Source organism: Euleptes europaea, chromosome 1 (assembly GCF_029931775.1).
Source record: "Euleptes europaea isolate rEulEur1 chromosome 1, rEulEur1.hap1, whole genome shotgun sequence".
NCBI lineage: Eukaryota > Metazoa > Chordata > Lepidosauria > Squamata > Sphaerodactylidae > Euleptes > Euleptes europaea.
This window is the reverse complement of record NC_079312.1, coordinates 2,806,358-2,827,651: the sequence shown is the minus strand read 5'-3', so window position 1 is coordinate 2,827,651 and position 21,294 is coordinate 2,806,358. Positions and strand designations below refer to the sequence as shown.

General features: G+C 44.9%; 1 protein-coding gene across 1 annotated transcript; it reads right to left on the bottom strand.

Annotated features, from left to right (window-relative positions):
* Positions 1-1,267: 1,267 nt before the first annotated feature.
* On the bottom strand, positions 1,268-15,336 carry LOC130493396 (zinc finger protein 883-like). The gene is made up of 4 exons (XM_056867122.1): positions 15,280-15,336; positions 6,812-6,938; positions 2,438-3,135; positions 1,268-2,194 (listed from the first exon to the last, which is right to left on the bottom strand). Exons 1-4 carry the CDS (start codon positions 15,334-15,336, stop codon positions 1,268-1,270), a joined length of 1,809 nt encoding a protein of 602 aa, XP_056723100.1.
* Positions 15,337-21,294: the final 5,958 nt, after the last annotated feature.

Here is a 21,294-nt window from a genome sequence, read left to right as displayed (position 1 = left end):
GATGAGCAGTAGATTCAGGTTGGACAGAAAAGATGCTTCTTTAGTTATTAAAATGTGGAATTTGCTGCCAGAGGATGTAGTGATGGCCACAGGCATAGGTGGCTTTAAAAGGGTATTAGACAGATTCATGGAGAAGAGGTCTATTCGTTGCTACTAGCCCTGGTGACTGAAGGGAATCTCCACATTCAGAGGCAGTAAACCGCTGAGTCCCATTGCCAGGAGGCAACAGCAGGGAAAGAGGCCTCTGTCTCTATGCCCTGTTTGTTGGAGCTCCAGAGGAAGTTGTTGGCCACTGTGTGAGACAGGATGCTGGACTAGATGGACCACTGGTATAATCCAGCAGGGCTCTTCTTATTATGTTCTTATGAACTGAACAGATGGGGCTAACCTGGGCTATCCAGGTCAGGGCAGCCTCTAATGGTGGCAGAAAGGGCCATCAAGTTGCAGCCAACTTATGGCAACCCTGTAAGATTTTCAAGGCTAGAGCTGAAGAGAGGTGGTTTGCCATTTCCTGCATCCAATTATCAACCCTGGACTTCCTTGGGGGTCTTCCATCCAAGAGCTGATTTTAAAAAATCTACAGGCCATACACGTTTTAAAACCAGTTCACTCAGCCAGGTGATCAAGACAAACGCTTGTTTTTAAAAAGCAGTTTAACGCAGCTCCTAAAGTGTACAAGGCAGGAGAGCCAGTCTAACACCCCTGCTCCACGATTCTTTTGAGGGACAGTTTTTTCTTTTAACACAGTGCAGCACCTGACATCACAATTCAAAGAGAGGGGCTAGAAATATCTGGGTGGATTGAGCTAAAACCATGGCAAACACCAAGAACACATGAAATTGCTTTATTACTGAGTCAGATACTCAGTCTAGGGAGGTCAGACTTGTCTTGAGAGCCAGTGTAATGGACAGAGTGAAGGACTCTGGGCAACCTGGGTTTGAGTCCACACTTCTACTGTGGAAGCTCACTGGGTGACCTTGGGCCTGTCACAAACTGGCCTACCTCACAGGGTGGTGAGAACATGGAGGAGGGGAGAAGGATGTTCTAAGCCACTTTGAGTCTCAACTGTGGGCAGAAAAGAGGGATATTATAAGCTACATCCCTTCTGTCTACTTCTGGTGTGCAGAGAACGTGGCCAGAGTTAACCAAGCTTTAAAAATGATCTGCTGCTTCAACCAGCATTAGAAGCCAGATGAATTCATTTGTCAAAGATTACATCTTGGAAGAACAGCTTCTTGCGCTTGGATGGCATAGAACACAGTCAACTTCAGAGTGGGCAGAAAGCTAGGCTGGCATCACAGATCCCCTGTGTATGGTTATCTTGGATAATTGTCCCCATGTGGGTTTTTTGATGTGCATTCCGGTAGGCACTCCGTCTGAAGCTCTTTCCACACACGGAACATTTATATGGTTTCTCCTCAGTGTGGGTTACTTGATGGTAAGTAAGGTATCTGCTGTGGCTGAAACTCTTTCCACACTCTGAGCATTTGTATGGCTTCTCCCCTGTGTGGATTCTTTGATGGTAAGCAAGGCTGGAGCTGTAACTGAAGCTCTTACCACACTCGGGGCATTTATACGGTTTCTCCTTTGTGTGGATTTTTTGATGGGAAGTAAGATTTCCACTCTGAGAAAAACTCTTTCCACACTCTGAACACTGATATGGCTTCTCTCCTGTGTGGACTCTTTGATGGGAAACCAGTTTTCCGCTTTCTCTGAACCTCTTTCCACATTCAGAGCATTTATACGGTTTTTCTCCTGTGTGAGTTCTTTGATGGGAAGCAAGTTTTCCACTTTCTCTGAAGCTCTGTCCACACTCAGAACATTTATATGGTCTCTCCCCTTTATGAACTCTTTGATGGTAGGCAAGGCCTGAACTGCAGCTGAAGCTCTTTCCGCATTCAGAGCATTTGTATAGTTTCTCCCCTGTGTGGATTCTTTGATGGTAAGCAAGGCCTGAGCTATGGCTGAATCTCTTTCCACACTCTGGGCATGTATAAGGTTTTTCTCCAGTGTGAATTCGTTGATGTATATTGAGCATTGTACTCTGACTAAAGCACTTTCCACACTCAAAACACGTATAAGGTTTCTTTCCTGTGTGGATTCTTTGGTGGGAAGTAAGCCCTGAACTGTGACTGAAACCCTTTCCACACTCGGTACATTTATATGGTTTCTCCCCTGTGTGGATTCTTTGATGGTAAGCAAGACCTGAATGGTGACTGAAACTCTTTCCACACTCTGAACAGCAATATGGTTTCTCTCCTGTGTGAGTTCTTTGATGGGAAGTAAGTTTCCCACTTTCTCTGAAGCCCTTTCCACACTGAGAGCATTTATATGGTTTCTCCCCTGTGTGGGTTCTTTGATGGTAAGACAGACCTGAACTGTGACTGAAGCTTTTCCCACACTGTACACATTTATATAGTTTCTCTCCTGTGTGCATTTTTTGATGGGAAACAAGTCCGGAATTGAGACTGAAGCTTTTCCCACACTGTGAGCACTGGTATGGTTTCTCTCCTGTGTGGATTCTTTGATGGTAAGAAAGTCCTGAGATGTAAGTGAATCTTTTTCCACATTCAGAGCATTTGTATGGTTTTTCCCCTGTGTGGATTCTTTGGTGGTAAGTAAGGCTTGTGTTCCGACTAAAACTCTTCCCACACTCTGAGCATTTATATGGTTTCTCCCCCGTATGGATTCTTTGATGGGAAGCAAGGGCTGAGCTGTGACTGAAGTTCTTTCCACACTCGGAGCATTCATATGTTTTTTTGGCAATCTGTCCACTTTGATGGGCAATGAGGTGATCATTCTTGTTGAAGCTCTTTCCACACTCTGAGAATTTGGAGGCCTTCTCTTTTATGTGCAATATTTTCTGTAATATAAGAGTTTTGCTCAGACTGACATTCTCACACTCTGGCACTTTCAACAGTTTCTCCCCTTTTGGCATTCTCTGCTCCATGCTGGGGTCTGATGGTTCAGTTAAGATGTCTGCACAGAGAAACCTTTTCTGTTGTGTGTGATTTTCTTCTTGCATTGTGATGTCCAGACAGCTTGTACTCTCTGAAGCAGTGGATTCCTTCGTAAACTTCTGCTTTTCTTCAGTTTCTGTTCTCTGCTCTTCTTTTCCTCTCTTGCTTTTCTGTCCTGCAGAAATAAAGAAACCAGGTTAGGAAGAAGTGAATACTACAGAAGATTTTTGCAGATGGAAAGATAGGGGGTGATATCTGCTGATTCCCTCTTCTCACAGTACACTTCTGACTCCCCCTCCTCTCATTGCTATTCCCAGAGATTCCCTGTTCCCCAGGAACAGTTTTGGGGAGGGGGCATTTTCAATTTTGGTGGTGGAGGAAGAAGCCACGTTCCAAAATTCATTCTGCCTGTGGAAATTTCCAGTGGATCCAACCTTGTACTTCCCATCAAATTTAGGGAATAAGAGAATGAAAAGCTAGATTGTCCTTTGTTCCAAATACTCTCTTTTTCACTAGTATTAAGTAAAGGCCAATGCAACAGAGCATTGGACTCTGAGATCTGGGCTTAATTTCATGGTTGAACAACCATGTTGCTTGCATGAAATCTCAAGTTAAGTCATTGAGGTCTCCCATTCAAAAATTTCAAACAGCTGGGCTGGCAAAATACTTTTTTCTGCCTAATTCAAGGCAAGAGACTTTCAGAGGTTGTTTGCTTTTGCCTTCTTCTGTGTCATGACCCTGGTATTGCTTGGAGGTCTCCCAGTCAAATACTAGCTAGGGACAGGACTGAGAGAGTGTGACTGACCCAAAGTCACCCAAAAAGTTTCCATTGTGGAAGTGGGCATTTGAACCTGGTTTTCCCAGGTCCTAGTCCAATACCTTAAACACTATAGCACGTTGGCTCTGTAGAGGGTACTATTAGTTATATAGATATACTATATAGATTTATATACTGCTGTTATATAATACACAGACATTACCCAACAGTTTGGGAACAAAAAGGAAGTTGAGCCTATCCTGAACCTTCCCTTCTGTTTAGCACCAGGACTGCAGGGACAAAAGGGTTAGGTTGTATTCTGATTCAGAAGGAAGGGCCAATTGAGTTTCTATCCCACTTTGGATAGAAGACTCTCCCAGACTTGGAGATAACTGAAAACCCATCTAACACTACAGATACTAAAAAAAGACTACTGGGGGTGGGGGGTGGGAATCTTGTGCTGAACTGCCACACTGAGATCTGTAAATTATATATTTCCAGAATAACAAGCATAGAAATATCACCGCGGAATCCCTCAGCCTGGACTAGTTGAGGACATTGCAGAAATGTGAGCATCTCTTGGGTGAGATGTGCGGCTCCTGTGAAAAAGTCAAATTCCATGCTGGCCATAATTAGATGAGGAATAGAGAATAAAACTGCTGCTATCTTGTACAAAACTATGGTGAGACCACACCTGAAATACTGTGGACAGTTCTGGTCACCACACCTCAAAAAGGATATTGTAGAGCTTGAGAAGGTGCAGAAAAGAGCAACCAAAATGATCAGGGGACTAGAGCAACTGCCCTATGAGGAGCAGTTAAAATGTTTGGGCTGTTTAGCTTGGAAAGAAGGCAGTTAAGGGGAGACATGATAGAGGTCTATAAAGTTATGCATGGGATGGAGAGAGTGGACAGGGAGAAACATTTCTCCCACTCTCATAATACAAAATGCGGGGTCATCTGCTGAAGCTGGAGAGTGAGAGATTCAAAAGAGATAAAAGGAATTATTTCTTCACACAATGCATAGTTCAGTCGTGGAACTCTCTGCCCCAGGATGTGGTGATAGCTGCCAACTTGGAAGGCTTTAAGAGGGGAGTGGAATTGTTCATGGAGGAGAGGTGTATTCATTGCTACGGGTAAAAATGGCTACTAGTCATGGTGCATACCTATTCTCTCCAGGATCAGGTGCATTGGAACACAGGCAGGATGATGCTGCTGCAGTCGTCTTGTTTGTGGGCTTCCTAGAGGCGCCTGGTTGGCCACTTTGTGAACAGACTGCTGGACTTGATGGACCTTGGTCTGAGCGAGCATGGCCTTTCTTATGTTACCGCTGCCCTGGTACAAAATTGTAAGGAACTTCATGCCAAATCCTACTTCCAACTTGGGAGGGGCTGATAACACTACTATATGGCCCATTGGTCTTATTCAGTAGAAGGCAGTTTCCTTCCTGTGTTCCCGGTCTCATTTAGTCCATGGACAGCAGGCAGGAGAAGGACAACAGTAAGTGTCCAATGCCCCAGATGGGAAGGAAAGGCTGGGCTCCCTCCCATCTGCATCTTTTGAGCCAACCTGCTGTAGAACTCTCTTGCTAAAAATAACAGCTGCAAGGCCAAAAGTAACTATTTTGCTGAATCTAATGGAAGTCCTCCACAGATTTTTATTTTTGCTCTCTTGGAAATCTTTGGCTGGGTTTGGGTTTGTTTGTCCTCAGCCTGAAACGAGCGGGATTGCTCTCAATCCACCTTTAGACTCAGGAGAAGGGCACACACAACACAGTGTAGTGTTTAGACAGACTGGCATGACCGCAGAATATTCCTGACTCTAGGCCACCTGGCTTAATTCAGCCAGAACTGGAGAGGAAAAGACACCCCCCCATCCTATTTTTCCCTTTATCTGTTTTTTCTTTGGCTAGCCCTAGTCAGTGAGGAGCTGGACATCTATACAACTGCACCCCTCACATCTTGGCAGCAGGCAGTGCTAAGAACATTGCTAAGAGGGTCTCCTCTCCAATGAGGGACAGAAATTAAATTGGCCTTGTCTCCACAGATGGGAGAAAACTTTTTCCTGTCTGCTGTCTTGGTAATAAATGAGCATGATGCATTCTGAGCACAAACTTCTTCTCCACATGAATTTCTAACTAGAAAAAAAGTTCTAACTAGAACAAAGTTTTCCACAACGCAACTCCATAGCTACCTGCTGATCTTTCTCCTTCCTTGGTGATTTGTACAAATGGCTTTTTGTCTACTTCCAGCCAGGAGGTAAACTCAGGCTTGGGAACTAGAAGTCCTTATTTGAGACAAAAAAAGAGCACACTGGTTATTTTCTGGCATTTTTTGCTATAAACTACATTTATTTATTCATTACTTCAAGTTTCTATCCCACCCTCCCCAGCTGAAACCGGGCTCAGGACAGGTAACAACATTAAAACCGTAATATAAAAACATAATACTTATACATGAAAACCAATCAATATAACCCTATTGAACAATATAACCCCAAGAAAAAAAACAGATGGTGCTCGATTAGAATAGTAACCAATGAGAGGCACTGGAGTCAGACATCCCCCCCTCCCAAGTTCATAAAATGAACAGAATAGCAGAGGGGTGGGGGGAGGTAGGGCAGCCAGCAAAGATGACATCCACGACCATCCTCAATTGTAGGCCTGGTGGAATAACTCTATCTTACAGGCCCTGCAGACATTACTAACCAACTGATCTGAGCAACCTTACCTCCACCCCATAAGCAGAGAAGAATAAATGGCAGAACGTTTTATTCCTTGTCATAAATATGCCACTTGGATTACTGCTACAAACTGAAAACGTAATCTCCTATTAGCTGGAGCCTCTGCTTATCCAGCATGTTTGGAAATCACCCTGGAAAAGAAGTATTGGAAGCAAAGTCTACATCTAACCATGACTTACTGCTGGGAAGGGAAGCCCCACCCTCAAGAGCAGCTCTCTCAGACAACCCCCTCATGGAGCTATACACTAAATAGGCAGAGAATGGCAACGAAACACAGATATGCTATTCATGTGTTTGGTGTCTTCCCTACAGTGCAGTTTTATAGATTAACAGCAACGAAGGGAGAGCCGTACCCAGAGAGGTCAGATTCTCATAATTCTCCTCCATGACTTCCTTATGCAGAGCCCTTTGGCCTGGATCCAGCAGAGCCCACTCCTCCTCTGAGAAATCCACAGACACATCCTCAAAGGTCACCAAACCCTGAAAGAAGAAGGAAACATTTTATCTTCAGCAACAATGCAGGAATCCATAAAGACCATGATCTAGGTGTTCTTCTACAGGAACCAAATAATTCTTTTTTTCCCTGTGGCAATCACAGTGGCCTTTCTTCTAGGCAGTTTCGATAGAAGCAAAGGGAAAGAGATTCCTTCAGCCCCAGGGGGATGTGAAGGGGGCAGAGGCACCCAAGGTCTCCCACACCCTTTTCCTCACTGATTCTTCCTCACTTGATCTGGCTGCACAGATGGTGTGTGTGCTCCATCACACTGGAGGGAAGTCCCAGAATATTCATCCAACATCCTTACAGTGCCTGTGAGGAAGACAAAGGAAGTGGGAAGATGTTTAACCTGTTCATTACCTGGCCCAATCCCAGATTCTGGTCTTCATGTTTAAAGCCCTGTACACCCTGGGACTTCTCTGCCTCAGAAATTACTTTCTCCTGCACATACATCATTGCTCAGTAAAGAAATATACAGAGGTTAGATCTCATTAAGTTTTGAGAGAATGGACCTTCTTTTGTTACGACTCCCTCCATCCTTTGGACTCCCCTCCCCTACCAAGGAGATTAGAATAATAGAATCATAGAACAGAATAACAGAATCATAGAGTTGGAAGGGATCACAAGGGTCATCTAGTCCAACCCCCTGCACAAATCAGGAAATTTACAATTACCTCCCCCCTGTATAGAGAAGAGATTGTTCTCTTCTCCTGTATAAAGAGATTGTATAACCCCTGTTATACAAGAGATGGATTGACTCAATAAAGGAAGCCACAGCCTTCAATTTGCAAGATCTGAGCAAGGCTGTCAAAGATAGGACAATTTGGAGGACTTTCATTCATTCATAGGGTCGCCATGAGTCGGAAGCGACTTGATGGCACTTAACACACACATAACCCCTGTATAGAGAAGAGACTATTCTCTTCTCTATACAGCCTTCCTTCCCAGATGAAAACAGATGGTGCAAAATCCACAGTAATTAACATACAGCCAGCAATGAAAATAACAAAACAGAAGGCCTCAAAACCATGATCAGAACCGGACCCACTAACTCTACTAACAAAAGAGGCCATCAGCTCTTACCTCACAAAAGACTCTCCTGAGTAAACTTAGCAGTCATGGGATGACAGGTTCTCTTATGGTAATAAATCGGTTAAATGGCAGAAAGCAAAGAGTAGGAATAAATGGACTCACAATGAGGAGAAGTAAGCAGTGGGGTTCCACAATGGTTGATATTGGAGCTGGTATCTATGTCCTCTGGTTGGACCTCCAGAGGAACTGGTTGTGAAGAAACTCCTCCTGCTTGTTCTTTATTTATATTCAAGATGCCTTCACTTGGAGAACAGAAAAACAGACCTGTAGGATCAGAGCAAAGACCCACCTAGTCCAGCATCCTTTGCCCAGAGTGGATGATCAGATGCCTCATGGAAATGCCCTTGCCAGGTAGGAAGGGAACAGGACTCCCCTGCTGCTACACCCCTTCCCATAACTGATCTTCACAGGTAACCTGCCCCTGAACATGGAGGCTCTGTATAGCCATTGATAGGCATATCCTCTGTGAAAGTCCCCCTTCAAAATCACCATCAAATCCTAAACAATGAGTTCCAGGCATTATTCACAGTGGGTAGCCGTGTTAGTCTGTCTGAGGTAGTAGAAAAGAGCAAGAGTCCAGTAGCACTTTAAAGACTAACAAAAATATTTTCTGGCAGGGTAAGAGCTTTCGTGAGCCACAGCTCACTTCTTCAGATACAGCTAGAATGTGAATCCATCTGTCTTTAAGTAGAGGAGAGTGAATTCAGACAAGCATTATTATGTGTTTTGCTTAAGACCTTCTCTCTCTATTCTTAATCTAAGTTCTGGCATTGACAGAGAGCGAGAAAAAAATTTCCCAGTATGGTTGGAAATTTTATGTACCTCTTTCACGCCTCCCCTTCCCCATTAGCAGTTTCTTCCTAAAGCTAAAGCCGCAACTGTTTCAGCCTTTAGGGCAGGAGCTGCCACCGGGTCATCATGTTGGCTGCCTGTCTCTGGACTTTTTTCAGCTCTACTGTGCCAGCCTCCAGGTTGGGACCTGGAGATCATCCGGAATTGCAGCTCACCTGCAGACTCCAGATATCAGTTCCCCTGGAGAAAGTGGATGCTTTGGAGGGTGGACTCTAAGGCCTTGTACCCCACTGAGGTCCCGCCCCTCACCAGGCTCCATCCCCAAATCTCCAGGAGTTTCCAGGTTCCTAACAGAAACACAGAGCTGGACGGGACCTCAAGGGTCATCTAGTCCAACCCCCCACAACGCAGGAAATTCACAACTACGTCCCCCTCCCCACTCCCCAAGTGTGGAGATGTGGCAGCTCCTTTGTGAACCTGGTGTTTTTTTTGGGGGGGGGGAGAAGAGATCTAGCCTTAACTCTAAATGCTTTTTATCCCACCCACCTCCCTTGCATTCCCCGCCCTTCCCTTCTGCTCAGGGAAACCCCCCAATGCATTTGCAGCTCACCCCATCCTTGGAGCGGGCAGGGGGAGGGCTTGAGGCTGAGCATTCAACAAGGCCCCCTTCCCACAGTGGGGGGGGGAGGGTCTGGCAGGAAGCGACTCCCCACTCCTCCACTCCCTCCTTCCACTCTAGGAGTACAGGCTCTCTTTCTTTAACCCGTGTCTTGCATTTCTGCAAGAAGCAAAGCCGCCGCCCCGCTTTGTTTCCCGCTCGCCCTGCAAGAGAGAGACCCAGCCTGTTGGGGGGGGGGGAGAGAGGAGGGAGGTCGCGCCTTCTTTAATTGCTCTGAATCTAATTCACAGTGGTAGCCGTGTTCGTCTGTCTGCAGTAGTAGAAAAGAGCAAGAGTCCAGATACATAGTATTAGAAAAGAGCAAGAGTCCAGATACATAGTAGTAGAAAAGAGCAAGAGTCCAGATACATAGTATTAGAAAAGAGCAAGAGTCCAGATACATAGTAGTAGAAAAGAGCAAGAGTCCAGATACATAGTAGTAGAAAAGAGCAAGAGTCCAGATACATAGTAGTAGAAAAGAGCAAGAGTCCAGATACATAGTAGTAGAAAAGAGCAAGAGTCCAGATACATAGTAGTAGAAAAGAGCAAGAGTCCAGATACATAGTAGTAGAAAAGAGCAAGAGTCCAGATACATAGTAGTAGAAAAGAGCAAGAGTCCAGATACATAGTAGTAGAAAAGAGCAAGAGTCCAGATACATAGTAGTAGAAAAGAGCAAGAGTCCAGATACATAGTATCTGAAGAAGGGAGCTGTGGCTCACGGAAGCTCATCCCCTGCCAGCAAATATTTTGGTGAGTCTTTAAGGTGCTACTGGACTCTTGCTCTTTCCCTCTGAATCTGTGCTGGAAACGGACCTGGCTTTTCCAGAAAGGTTCGCTGCAATAATATAGAAAACTCTCCAAGTGCTACCGAGAGCTGCCCAGCGAGGAAAGCAGCTGCCCCATTTGCTGTGGTCATTCCGGTGCAGCACAAGGCACCCAAACCCTACAGGGAGTTTTAGAGAAGCGATGCAGCTGGCAGTTAACTCGACAGAGCTAGGGAGGAGGGGGAATTTGCAAAAGGGGCAGGGGGCAGGGGTGGGGGGCGCCGATCGTTGATTCACCTCCCCGCCTGCCATTCTCTCTCCCCTTCTCCCGCTCTTGCTAAATAAAGAGAGGGGGCTAAAAAACACAAAAAGAAGCTTGGCTTTTAGGGCTCAGCCACTTTTCTCTTGGTTACCTCTTGCATGCATATGCTCCTCGAGATATTTTATTCTGTAATATTACTATTTTATTCTGTGATTAAAAAAACCCTTTTAATCACACAGCTGCCTGCTCATTTGAGAGTTTCCCCCAGGATTATCCTGGTATTGTAATGCCCAGATATAAGGGCTGGTATAAAATACTATGTACTCGTATGCGCACACATGGTTTGGGGAAGTTGGCATCCGGGAGCCATGAACCAACAAATCATGCTCTCTGTGCTTGGTACGGCCTTTCACCAGTAGAGAGCTCTGAATTACCTTCATCTTTAGGAATGTGGTTTCTAGTTACTAAGATCGCAAGACCTAGAACTTGCTTAGAGACAGCCTTCGGCCAAGATCTATAGGTTATGCTAATTAGAGTGAAGTAGACACCTAATGTGCATTGGTGCTTTTGTGTATCAATCTGCTTGTCAGCAGCCATGGGCCTGCCCCATGCGAATGCATAAATGATACTGACTTTCCTTTGTTTCTCGGGTGAGTAACTGTGCACATCTTATTTGTGGGTTATTTCACCCCCAGGTCTGTGTGTAGCTAAATAACGAACTGTTGCTCTTTTTAACCTCCTCCTAGTTGTCTTCATTGGACTCTATAAGACAACCAGGGCACTTCAGTATACGTAGGTTATCGATGCCAGTTACCCCCTCCTCTTGCTCTGTCTTCCAGTTAATTCCCCCAACTAAAGCGGAGACTGGCCAATAACAGACTTCAAGCCAGAAAAACACACACACACACACCCCAAAGGGCAGATAAAAGGCTTCTGGGGGGGGGTGGGGGGGGAGAGAGACTGTCTTACATACCATGGAAAACAGGGGATGGAGTTTGAATCTACTCTGTTCCAGAGTTCTGAGGATGGAAAAAGACCTGTAATGGGTACCCACAGCTTTGCCCTCCCCATGGGAAAAGGGCAAGAGAAATAGATGGGGTGAGCAGAAATGACCTATATGTTTGTGGAGCCGTTTAAACTGGTGTGACATCGATGAGCCACACTGTGAACCAATTGCAGTTTGGGACCGAACCACCAGGCCGGTTGGGGTAATGCTGGTTCAAGACAAGCTTGCCCCTTCAAGCTGAGATTGTTTCAGCTGCCACCTTCTCCTCCAAGTGGGGAGTGTTAACAAAGGGCCCCAAAGTATCCCCAACTGAACCTCCATGTTCAAAGGTAGTGTACCTCTGATGGCCCATTGTTAGGGGAGAGCTCTTCTGTTCATGCCCTATTTATGGGCTTCCCAGAGCAATCGTACTGGGTACTATTGGGCACAGGACCAGAGAGACCGCTGGGCTGATCCAGTTCAACTGTTCTTATTTCTACTTTGGCAAGAACACGCATCAAATACAACAGCTTTAATAATAAATGGAGAGTTCCAGCCAAATTTTTGGCTGATAGGATCCCTCACAAAGAACCGGAAGGTCCATATTCTGTCTGAATCCATGCCTGAGCAAAATGGAGGTGATACTTCTGGGGAAAGCTGCTGTTCTGAAAGAGATTGAATTAGGCTAGACTACTGCAATGTGGGGCTGCCATTGAAGACAACCCAGAACCTACATATGATGCAAAATATGGCCATCTGCCTTCTGGGTAGATGCTGAACATCTTATAGTATATCCATCCCATTTCAAATAGTGTCATTAATTTCCAGTTTGCTTCAGGATTCAGTTCAAGGAGCTGGTTCTTACCTAGAAAGCCTTTCACAAACTCAGACCTACATACCCAAAGGATAGTCTTTCTCTGTGTGCATCCATACCAGGGCCACAGTTATGTGCGGGATTAACAGATGCATAAGCCCAGCCTGGGCTGCTTATTTGCCACAACCAAGGATGTTCCAAAACACAGGATTTAAAAACTTGCAACTTAAATAAAAAGGCTCACTTTTTTTCAGAACAGAAAAACTGGCTCAGCAAAATCCAACAGACCGGTCCATCTCTGCCCCAGTAGACATTTCAAGCTCATAAAGTGTAGTGTAGTGATTAGAGTCCTGGTCTAGAATCAGGGTTCATATCCTCCTTACCATGAAACTTCCTAAGTGACCACAGGTCAGCTATATTCTCTCCCAATCCACCCTACATCACAGGATTGTTGTGAGGATAGAAATGGAAGAGAGATGAACCACGTACACTTCCTTAGCTCCTCAGAGGAAAAATAGGGTATAAATGTATTAACTAAATACAGAACTAAAGAGATTCACTTTTAGCGCCTTTGATGGGTAGATTAGAACCTGGCTGTGAGGCAGAAAGGAAATTTAAGGAAGATTTGTTTACAGAAAGTGGCTGCGATATCTTCCAGCTTGGTGTAGTGATTAAGAGCAGTGGACTCTAATCTGGTGAACCAAGTTTGTTTCCCCACTCCTCCACATAAAGCCTGCTGGGTGGCATTGGGCTAGTCACCGTTCTCTCCAAACTCTCTCAGCCCACCTACCTCACAAGGTGTCTTTTGTGGGGAGAGGAAGAAGAGCCTATTGTAAGCCACTTTGAGACTCCTTAAAGGTAGAGAAAAGAGGAGTATAAAAACCAACTCTTCTTTTTCTTCTAACAGCTTCTGAATTTCAAAATAATGTATTTTCATCTGATTTACACATTTCATGCATTACAAGTTCAAGTACATTAAAAGGTGGTGGAAAGTGCCATGAAGTTGGCAAAGCCAAAGAGCTTTTCACGGCAAGAGATGTACAGAGGGGCTTTACCATTGCCTGCCTCTGCACAGAGATCCTGGACTTCTTTGGAGACCTCCCATCCATGTACTAACCAGAGCCAACCTTGCTTGATGAGATTGGGCTAGCCTGGGCCATCTAGGTCAGGGAAGCTTCTAATGTTCTGTACACATGCTTGTATGTATCTATGTATTTATTTATTGAATTTCTGTCCTGCTCTACCCCGGCCAAGGCTGGGCTCAGAGTGGCGTACAGCGTTGAAACATCAATACAAACATCAATCAAGTACACTAATACAAAAATAATTAACAATTAAAACTATAAATCATAATTCTAAAACCCAGTTGGTGCATAATTTGTAACACACAGAGCGGCAGCCAGCCCAGAAGAGAATCAATTCAGTGAAGTGAAGGAAGAAGGGAAGGGGGGGAAGGGAGGCCAGCTACAATGGAAACCATTGCTTCCCCTCAACCATAGGCTTGGCAGAACATCTCAGTCTTGCAGGCCCTATGGAACTGCATCAAGCCCCACAGGGCCCTGGTCTTACTAGATAGAACAGAGAAGGCCCTGGCTTTGGTCAAGGACAGCAGCACATTTTTCAGGTCGGGGACCACCAGCAGGTTATTTGCTGAGTCCAGCGCTATTTGGGGTGCATTTTTATACCACTCAAGGCAAGCAGGATCTCACATCCAAGTCTACTGCAGTTCTGACAAAGGGCCACTGTCTAAGGGCTCCTTTCCCTTTGAAGAGACTCCACAGGCCTTCTGGGATGGGAAAAGGTATCAATGGATTTCCAGAACTCCTACTAACAATCTGGAAATTATTTTAAAGACTTATATATGTCTTCTGTATTGAGAACATTTTTTTATACCACTCAACCTGAAAAGAGCTCAGAACAGCATACACTTGTCTTCAGTGATGGAGCATATGCTTGGCATGCAGAAGGTCCCAGGTTCAATCCCCTGCATCTCCAATTTGGGGATCATTTTAAGGTGGGTGATGTGAAAGACCTCAGCCTGAGACTTGGGACAGGCAAACACATCTCTCTCTCTCGGTGAGAGTAAGGTGACATCATGCAAGGTTAAGTCAGACCACAGCCGGGAAGCTCCAACCCCTGCTCCTTTGGGCTCACCGTAAGTGCTACTATTTAACACTGAATTTTAGTTCTTTGTAAAGGACTAACACAGCTGTCCATTTGCCATCATCCTTTGCAGGGAGGTGGTGAGCTCCCCCACTACCAGTCTTCAAGCAGTGGCTGAGCGAACATTTATCAGGGATGCTGTAGGCTGATCCCGCCATTGAGCAGGGGGTTGGACTAATGGCCTTTATGGCCCCTTCCAAGTCTATGATTCTATCATGTTTGCTGGCGACAAAGAGGGAGCCTATTTCCCATCTATTATTTCATGGTTCTGGGGAGAGGTAGAGCCTGTTCCTCAGTTTACTTTTCCAGCACTGAACAGTGAATGGCACCGTTTCACACATTGACCGTCTCTGGAAGCTGGATGGCATAGACTGTCTTTGTCCCATTGTAAGCAGTCGTACCCCTTCTGCTAAAGGGGTGCCACGAAGGCCCAGGGACCAAAGACTGGCATAAGAGCAAGACACTGCTCCCTGCAAAATGGATGCCTCTCAGAGTTTTGGGATCCATTGTTTTATGTCTATCTTGGGCAGGAAGGCGGTTGGCAGCTGGCCCTAAGGTGTCCCTGGCTAGAAAACACGACTAGCTAATCTCCATTGTGTCGCCCGAAGGTGATTTAATCAGTGCTCCGAGCTGGCCATTACTTATCCTATCTGCATACATCCCAGCAATCAAATCAGTATTTAAAGTAGCCTAGGCATTCTCTGGGATCCTGATGATTCAAGCTCCTCCTGTTTTTTTATTCGGACCATAGTAAAGCAATCAGTTCTTTGTCTCTGGCTTTCCTGCCAGCTTACCTCATACTCCATCAGGACCTGTTCTGGGGTATAAATATTGGTCCTTTCTGGATCCATGTGTGCACCCCAGCTTGCGTGTGGGCTCTTCCTTTTGCTCTTGGAAATGCTGGTCGTTTTCCTCTTCAGTGCTGCTTTCCCTGGACGTCCCTTCAAGACTGGTAACCATCAGCCATTCCTGAAACCCTATCCAACTGCCTCTTTTCTCTTAGTCAGCTCTTGTATGCTTCATGTGCACATGTTCATTGCTTAAAATATATTTCTTGTTTTACTATTTTTATTCTTCAATAAAGCCATATTTTAATTGTACAACCAGCTGCTCATTTGAGAGTTTTCACCCTGGTATACATAAATTATCAGTCTGTGCTTTGGTTTAGTACCACTAGTATTTACTTAGGATAATTCCCCCCCCCCTCACTATTCTACCAAATCCCTCAACAAACCCTATATTCCTTTTAAACCAGGTCTCTATCATCCTTTCCTTACTGAAGACTTGCAACTCACAACCACCTCTTTAGGTAAAAGATCCCCGATCCTTCAATCACTTTGCCCAGGAAGGGCAGATTAGAGACATTTCTCTCTAGGGAATTTTTTTTTTTTAGTAGGGGATGCCCTGACCTGGATGGCCCAGGCTAGCCTGATCTCGAAGGTCTCAGAAGCTAAGCAGGGTCAGCCCTGGTTAGTATTTGGATGGGAGACCACCAAGGAATACCAGGGTTGCTGTGCAGAGGAAGGCACTGGCAAACCACCTCTTTTAGTCTCTTGCCATGAAAACCCCAAAAGGGGTCACCATAAGTCGGCTGCGACTTGACAGCACTTTACACACACACACAAGGGATGGATAACTGCCTCTTTGAGTGGTCGAGGTAAGGTGCCCTGAGTTAGTGATTGATTTATAATAGATACTAAGGATCCGTTGATGTGATCTTTACATGGTTTTAGAAGCCAGGATGGGCAAGGATACAGGGCACAATTTTCTAACAAATGGGGAAATCAGAGTATGATTTCAGGTGCCTGACAGAAGCCTAGAAATGATCACCCATGGAATTAAAAGATGGAACACTGAAGCTTCCAGAAGGAACAGAGAGATTACATAAGACCATAAGCACAGCCTGCTGGGTCAGGCCAGTGGTCCATCCAGTCCAGCCTCCCATCTCACACAGTGGTCAACCAGTTCCTCTGGAGAGCCAAAAACAGGGCACAGAGGCTAAGGCCTTCCCCTGAGGTTGCCTCCTGGCACTGGGATTCAGAGGTTTCCTCTGAACATGTTTACTCATCATGGCCAGTAGCCACTGATAGACCCCCATACCCTCCAATTCTAGTATTTGGAGACAGGGAGAAAGTCTGGCAACTATCAGTTCACCCTGGGGAGAAAGACAACACAAACAGGGAGGATGGAAAATACTCCTCCTTTACAAAGCAAAGTGGATTTAAGAACCTCTGTTAACAGTGTGGTGCAGTCGTTAGAGGGTCTATCTAGGCTCTAGGAGATCCAGGATTGAATTCCACCTCTACTAATGAAATCTGCTGGCTGACCCTGGGCCATTCACTCATTTTCAGCCTTACCTACCTCTCAGAATGGTTATTGTCAGGATAAAATGGAGGATAGGAGTACAACATGAGCTGCTTTAGGTCCCCGCAGGGGAAAATGGCAGGGTATGAAGTTTGTTATAAATAAAATTTTGGATCATTGAATATAATGAATGGAGCAAGCGAGGAAGAGAACTAAGTCCTAAACAATGTAATCTAATCACCCTAAAGGTCCATGACATCCCTCCATAAGATGTCTTCCTGGGGTAGGACAAGTAACTCACATTTTATAATAAACTGTATTCCAAATATTTTAGCTGAGAATTGAACATGTCTTCACCAATACCAGTTCAGTAGCTGTACAATACGGGCCTGATTTTGCACAAAAACTCTACATGATGATGTCTGGAAAAGTTGGGCTTGAGGCTGAAGATCTTGCAACACTGGAAATGTTTGTAGGAATTCTCCCCTGTGTTAATTCTTTGGTGTACCTTAAGATATTCCTTTCGAACGAAGCTCTTTCCACACTCCAAGCATTTATGTGGTCATCCCCCTTCGTATGGATTCGTTGATGGGCTTTTAGTTTGTCACTCCGAGCAAAGCTCTTCCCACACTCCAAACACTGATACGGTTTCTCCCCTGTGTGGATACGTTGATGGGTCCTAAGATGTGTACTCTGTGTAAAGTTCTTTCCACAATCCAAGCATTTATAAGGTTTTTTCCCCAGTGTGGACACGTTGATGGGTGCTAAGCTGTGTATTCCGAGCAAAGCTCTTTCCACAATCCAAGCATTTATATGGTGACTCCCAGTATGGATATCCTGATGGGCAGTAAGGAGAGAAATGTCAGAAAAGGTCTTTTCACAATCCAAACATTTATACGGTCTCTCCCCTGTGTGGAAACATTGATGTTCATGAAGGTGCGAACTCCAAACAAAGCTGTTTCCACACTCCAAGCATTTTTGTGGTTTCTCCCCAGTATGAATACGTTGATGTCTAGTAAGCTGCGAACTCCAAGCAAAGCTCTTTCCACAATCCAGACATTTATATGGTTTCTCCCCAGTGTGGATATGTTGATGTCTAGTAAGCTGTGAACTCTCAATAAAGCTCTTTCCACACTCCAAACATTTATATGGTTTCTCCCCAGTGTGGACACGTTGATGTTTAGTAAGCTGTGAATTCCAAGCAAAGCTCTTTCCACAATCCAAACATTTATATGGTTTCTCCCCTGTGTGGATACGTTGATGGAAAGTATGCTGTGAACTCCAAGCAAAGCTCTTTCCACACTCCAAGCATTTATATGGTTTCTCCCCAGTGTGGATACGTTGATGTCTAGTAACCTGTGAACTCTGAGCAAAGCCTTTTCCACAATGCAAGCATTTATATGGTCTCTCGCCAGTGTGAATACGCTGATGTATAGTAAGCTGCGAACTCCAAGCAAAGCACTTTCCACAATCTAAACATTTATATGGTATCTCTGCAGAGTGGATAAGTTGATGGACCCTAAGTTCTGCTCTCCTAGAAAAACTCTTCCCACAATCCAAGCATTTATAAGGCTTCTCCCCGGTGTGAATACGTTGATGTTCAGAAAGGTGTGAACTCCTAGCAAAGCACTTTCCACACTCCAAGCATTTATATGGTTTTTCCCCAGTGTGGATAAGTTGATGGGCCCTAAGATCTGGTCTTCTAGAAAAGCTCTTCTCACACTCCAAGCATTTATATGGTCTCTCACCAGTGTGGATTCGTCGATGAGCTGCAAGTGAGCAATTCTGAGCAAAGCTCTTTCCACACTCCAGGCATTTATGTCTCTTCCCTGTGTGGAGTCCTTGTTGGACAGGAATGTTTCCCTCCCAAGCAAAGCTCCCTTCACACTCCAAACGTTTATTAGGTTTCTCCCCTGCGTTAATTCTTTGGTGTGAATCGAACACCTGGGATTCAGCACCCTGAGAAGTAGAGCATTCATTCCTCATCTTCCGTTCTGTTCCAGTGTTTCTTTTCTGTTGTTTTTCATCAAATAAGAGGTGTTGTGGTTCTCCCTTGGACTTCTTATGGGGACAATCAGTCTCTGGAATAAAAATAAAAGATTGGTAAGACCTTCAAGAAAAAGCAGAATCAAGAAGAGAAGTCCTTTAACTGCTCTTCATAATGGCAGAATAGAAATCACTTGAACGGGAGACATAGTCCTGCCCTGCATTAATCAGCTGATGATGCTTCCTTGGAGGGTAGTTCCAGCAGATACAGGGTAGCAGTGTCTCTCTGAAGAGGGATGGTTTGGATTTGCTCCTCTTCTTGTAACCTTTCAGGGACTCTGGTTGACAACCGTGTGAAATGGGAGGCTGGACTAGAGGGACTTCTGGCAAACCTCTTCCTATACGTGATTTGTGACTGTCAAGACTGGCCACCCTCTCTTGAGCTCCAGCCTTGTTTGTAATGTAACTGAGTCAGGTCAGTAATGTAAAGGCATTATTAAAGAATAAAAAGTGCCAAGTAGTGAAAGCACAGGTTTGCAGAATTCTTAAAGCACACTGGCAAAGAAAATAATAAATAAATATATATACTTACTACACTATTACATAGCAGATGTTATTACTATAGACTTAAGCAGGTTCAGGTCGTTTTTGCTTACACTGAGGCATTGCGATAGTTGTTGCATGTAAGGCAGAGTAACGTGAATAGCAATAGAAAAAAAAGAAAAAGCCAGCTTGGAGGGCTTTAAGAGGGGAGTGGACATATTCACGGAGAGGGGTATTCATGGCTATTAGTTAGAATGGATACTAGTCATGCTGCATACCTATTCTCTCTAGTATCAGAGGAGCATGCCTATTATTTTGGGTGCGGTGGAACACAGGCAGGATGGTGCTGCTGTACTCATCTTGTTAGTGGCTTCCTAGAGGCACCTGGTTGGCCACTGTGTGAACAGACTGCTGGACTTGATGGGCCTTGGTCTGATCCAGCAGGGCCTTTCTTATGTTCTTATGTAAAGAAGGTGAAGATTACGGCACCATGAGCATAGCTGAATTTATGGTAAGGTGAACCTAAGTCAGATGACCCATGACTTCCAATCAAAGTTGTTACCAGGGAGAAGTCTCTGGATGGTTCAAACTGGTCTAGGCCAGAATAAGGTTCTCAGGAGTAAGGAGTGAGATCATTCTCCCTCCCATCTTCCTACAGATGAATCAAATCTCCCAATTAAGCTGGTATGCTGTCCTGTCCTTGAACACATGTTATCTGCTGGGGTAACTATCTGCAGGTGCAGCTTGTTAACTATGAGCTCAGCTAGGCCTCTGTGAACTACAAAGCAAATTCTAGACACACAAAATGGAGAATAAACTGATGTCAAGCTAATGTTAAGAACAAAATGGTTCTCCTGTCTTCACAGTGATCCTGCCAGCACAGATGGAGCAGGTGGTGCCTAGAGACTGGGCATTTTCAGTGGTGGCCCCTCTTCGGGGGAATCTCTCTCCCTCCCCTCCCGAAGCTCACCTGGAGCTTACCTTCCCTATATTTTCACAGCCAGGCCAAAACATTTCTTTCCAACCAAGCTTTAACTGAGAGGTTTATCTTTTTAGCTGTTTTACGGTCTTCTTCAAACCTGAGGTCTCCTCTTGGGAGATTTTTGAGGTAACTCGGTGGCTCTTTAATGCTCTTCTTGTGCCCTTGGCTTTTTAAATTTATCATTTAGAGTGTATTTAGGATTTTACACTAATGTTTTTGGTTTGGGGCAAATTTGAGGAGGTCTGTGGAGAGGCAGCATATAAATAAACCAATGTGTATTAAAGGTAAGCACTACATAAACATTTTCTGTCACTCTTAAGTACAACAAGCCAGCATTTTGTTCCTGTTTTAATTTGAGAAAGCTTTCCTAGCCATTCTTGGGCTGTTGCCTCTTGAGAAATCCCACCTTTATCCAGCTGGTGAAATTTAGCACAAGAGGAGTCCCACCCCTTTTCACCACACAAGCAAGCAGATACCTGCTGATCTCTCTCTTTCTTCTGGGTCCTGGACACGTGGATCTCCTGCTTCTTCCACCGGGGATGTGGAGTCAGGTTTGGGAGCAAGAAGTTCTTCTTTGGGGGAAAGAAACAGACCAATTACTTCCAGACATTCCAACACTAAGAAATATTCAGATTTTGAAAACAGGCTAAACCTCAGCTACTCTTAATGGGTACTCCTAACCACTACACCACGCTGGCTCTTCACATGCTAAATCCTGTTATCCTTTGTTCTTCAAGCCTCTGCTGCCTCATTTTACTCAATCTGTGAGCCATGCCTAAGCCTACACTGGTATAAGTAGAATGAACAGGGATGTGAGGGCGATCTGGCTGTGAAATCTGTCACCCCATTTATGGCCAGGGTTGTTTCGGCTGATCTGGCTGGCTAGGCGGGTGTCCCCTACCTCCCTCACTGCTCCATGCACATCCCTCTCGAAGCTGCGCACTCGGTGGAAGAGGATGATCATCCCAGATAGGAGGGTACCATTCTTCAGTCA

Excerpts from the sequence above, each read along its gene's own strand:
- LOC130493396 (XM_056867122.1), bottom strand. The coding sequence starts at position 15,336 with ATGGATCCAGAAAGGACCAATATTTATACCCCAGAACAGGTCCTGATG. Across the intron at positions 6,939-15,279 it reads AGGTCCTGATGGAGTATGAG|GGTTTGGTGACCTTTGAGGA; the intron begins GTAAGCTGGCAG and ends TTCTTCTTTCAG. Across the intron at positions 2,195-2,437 it reads GACTTGTTTCCCATCAAAAA|CATCAAAGAATCCACACAGG; the intron begins ATGCACACAGGA and ends GGTCTTGCTTAC.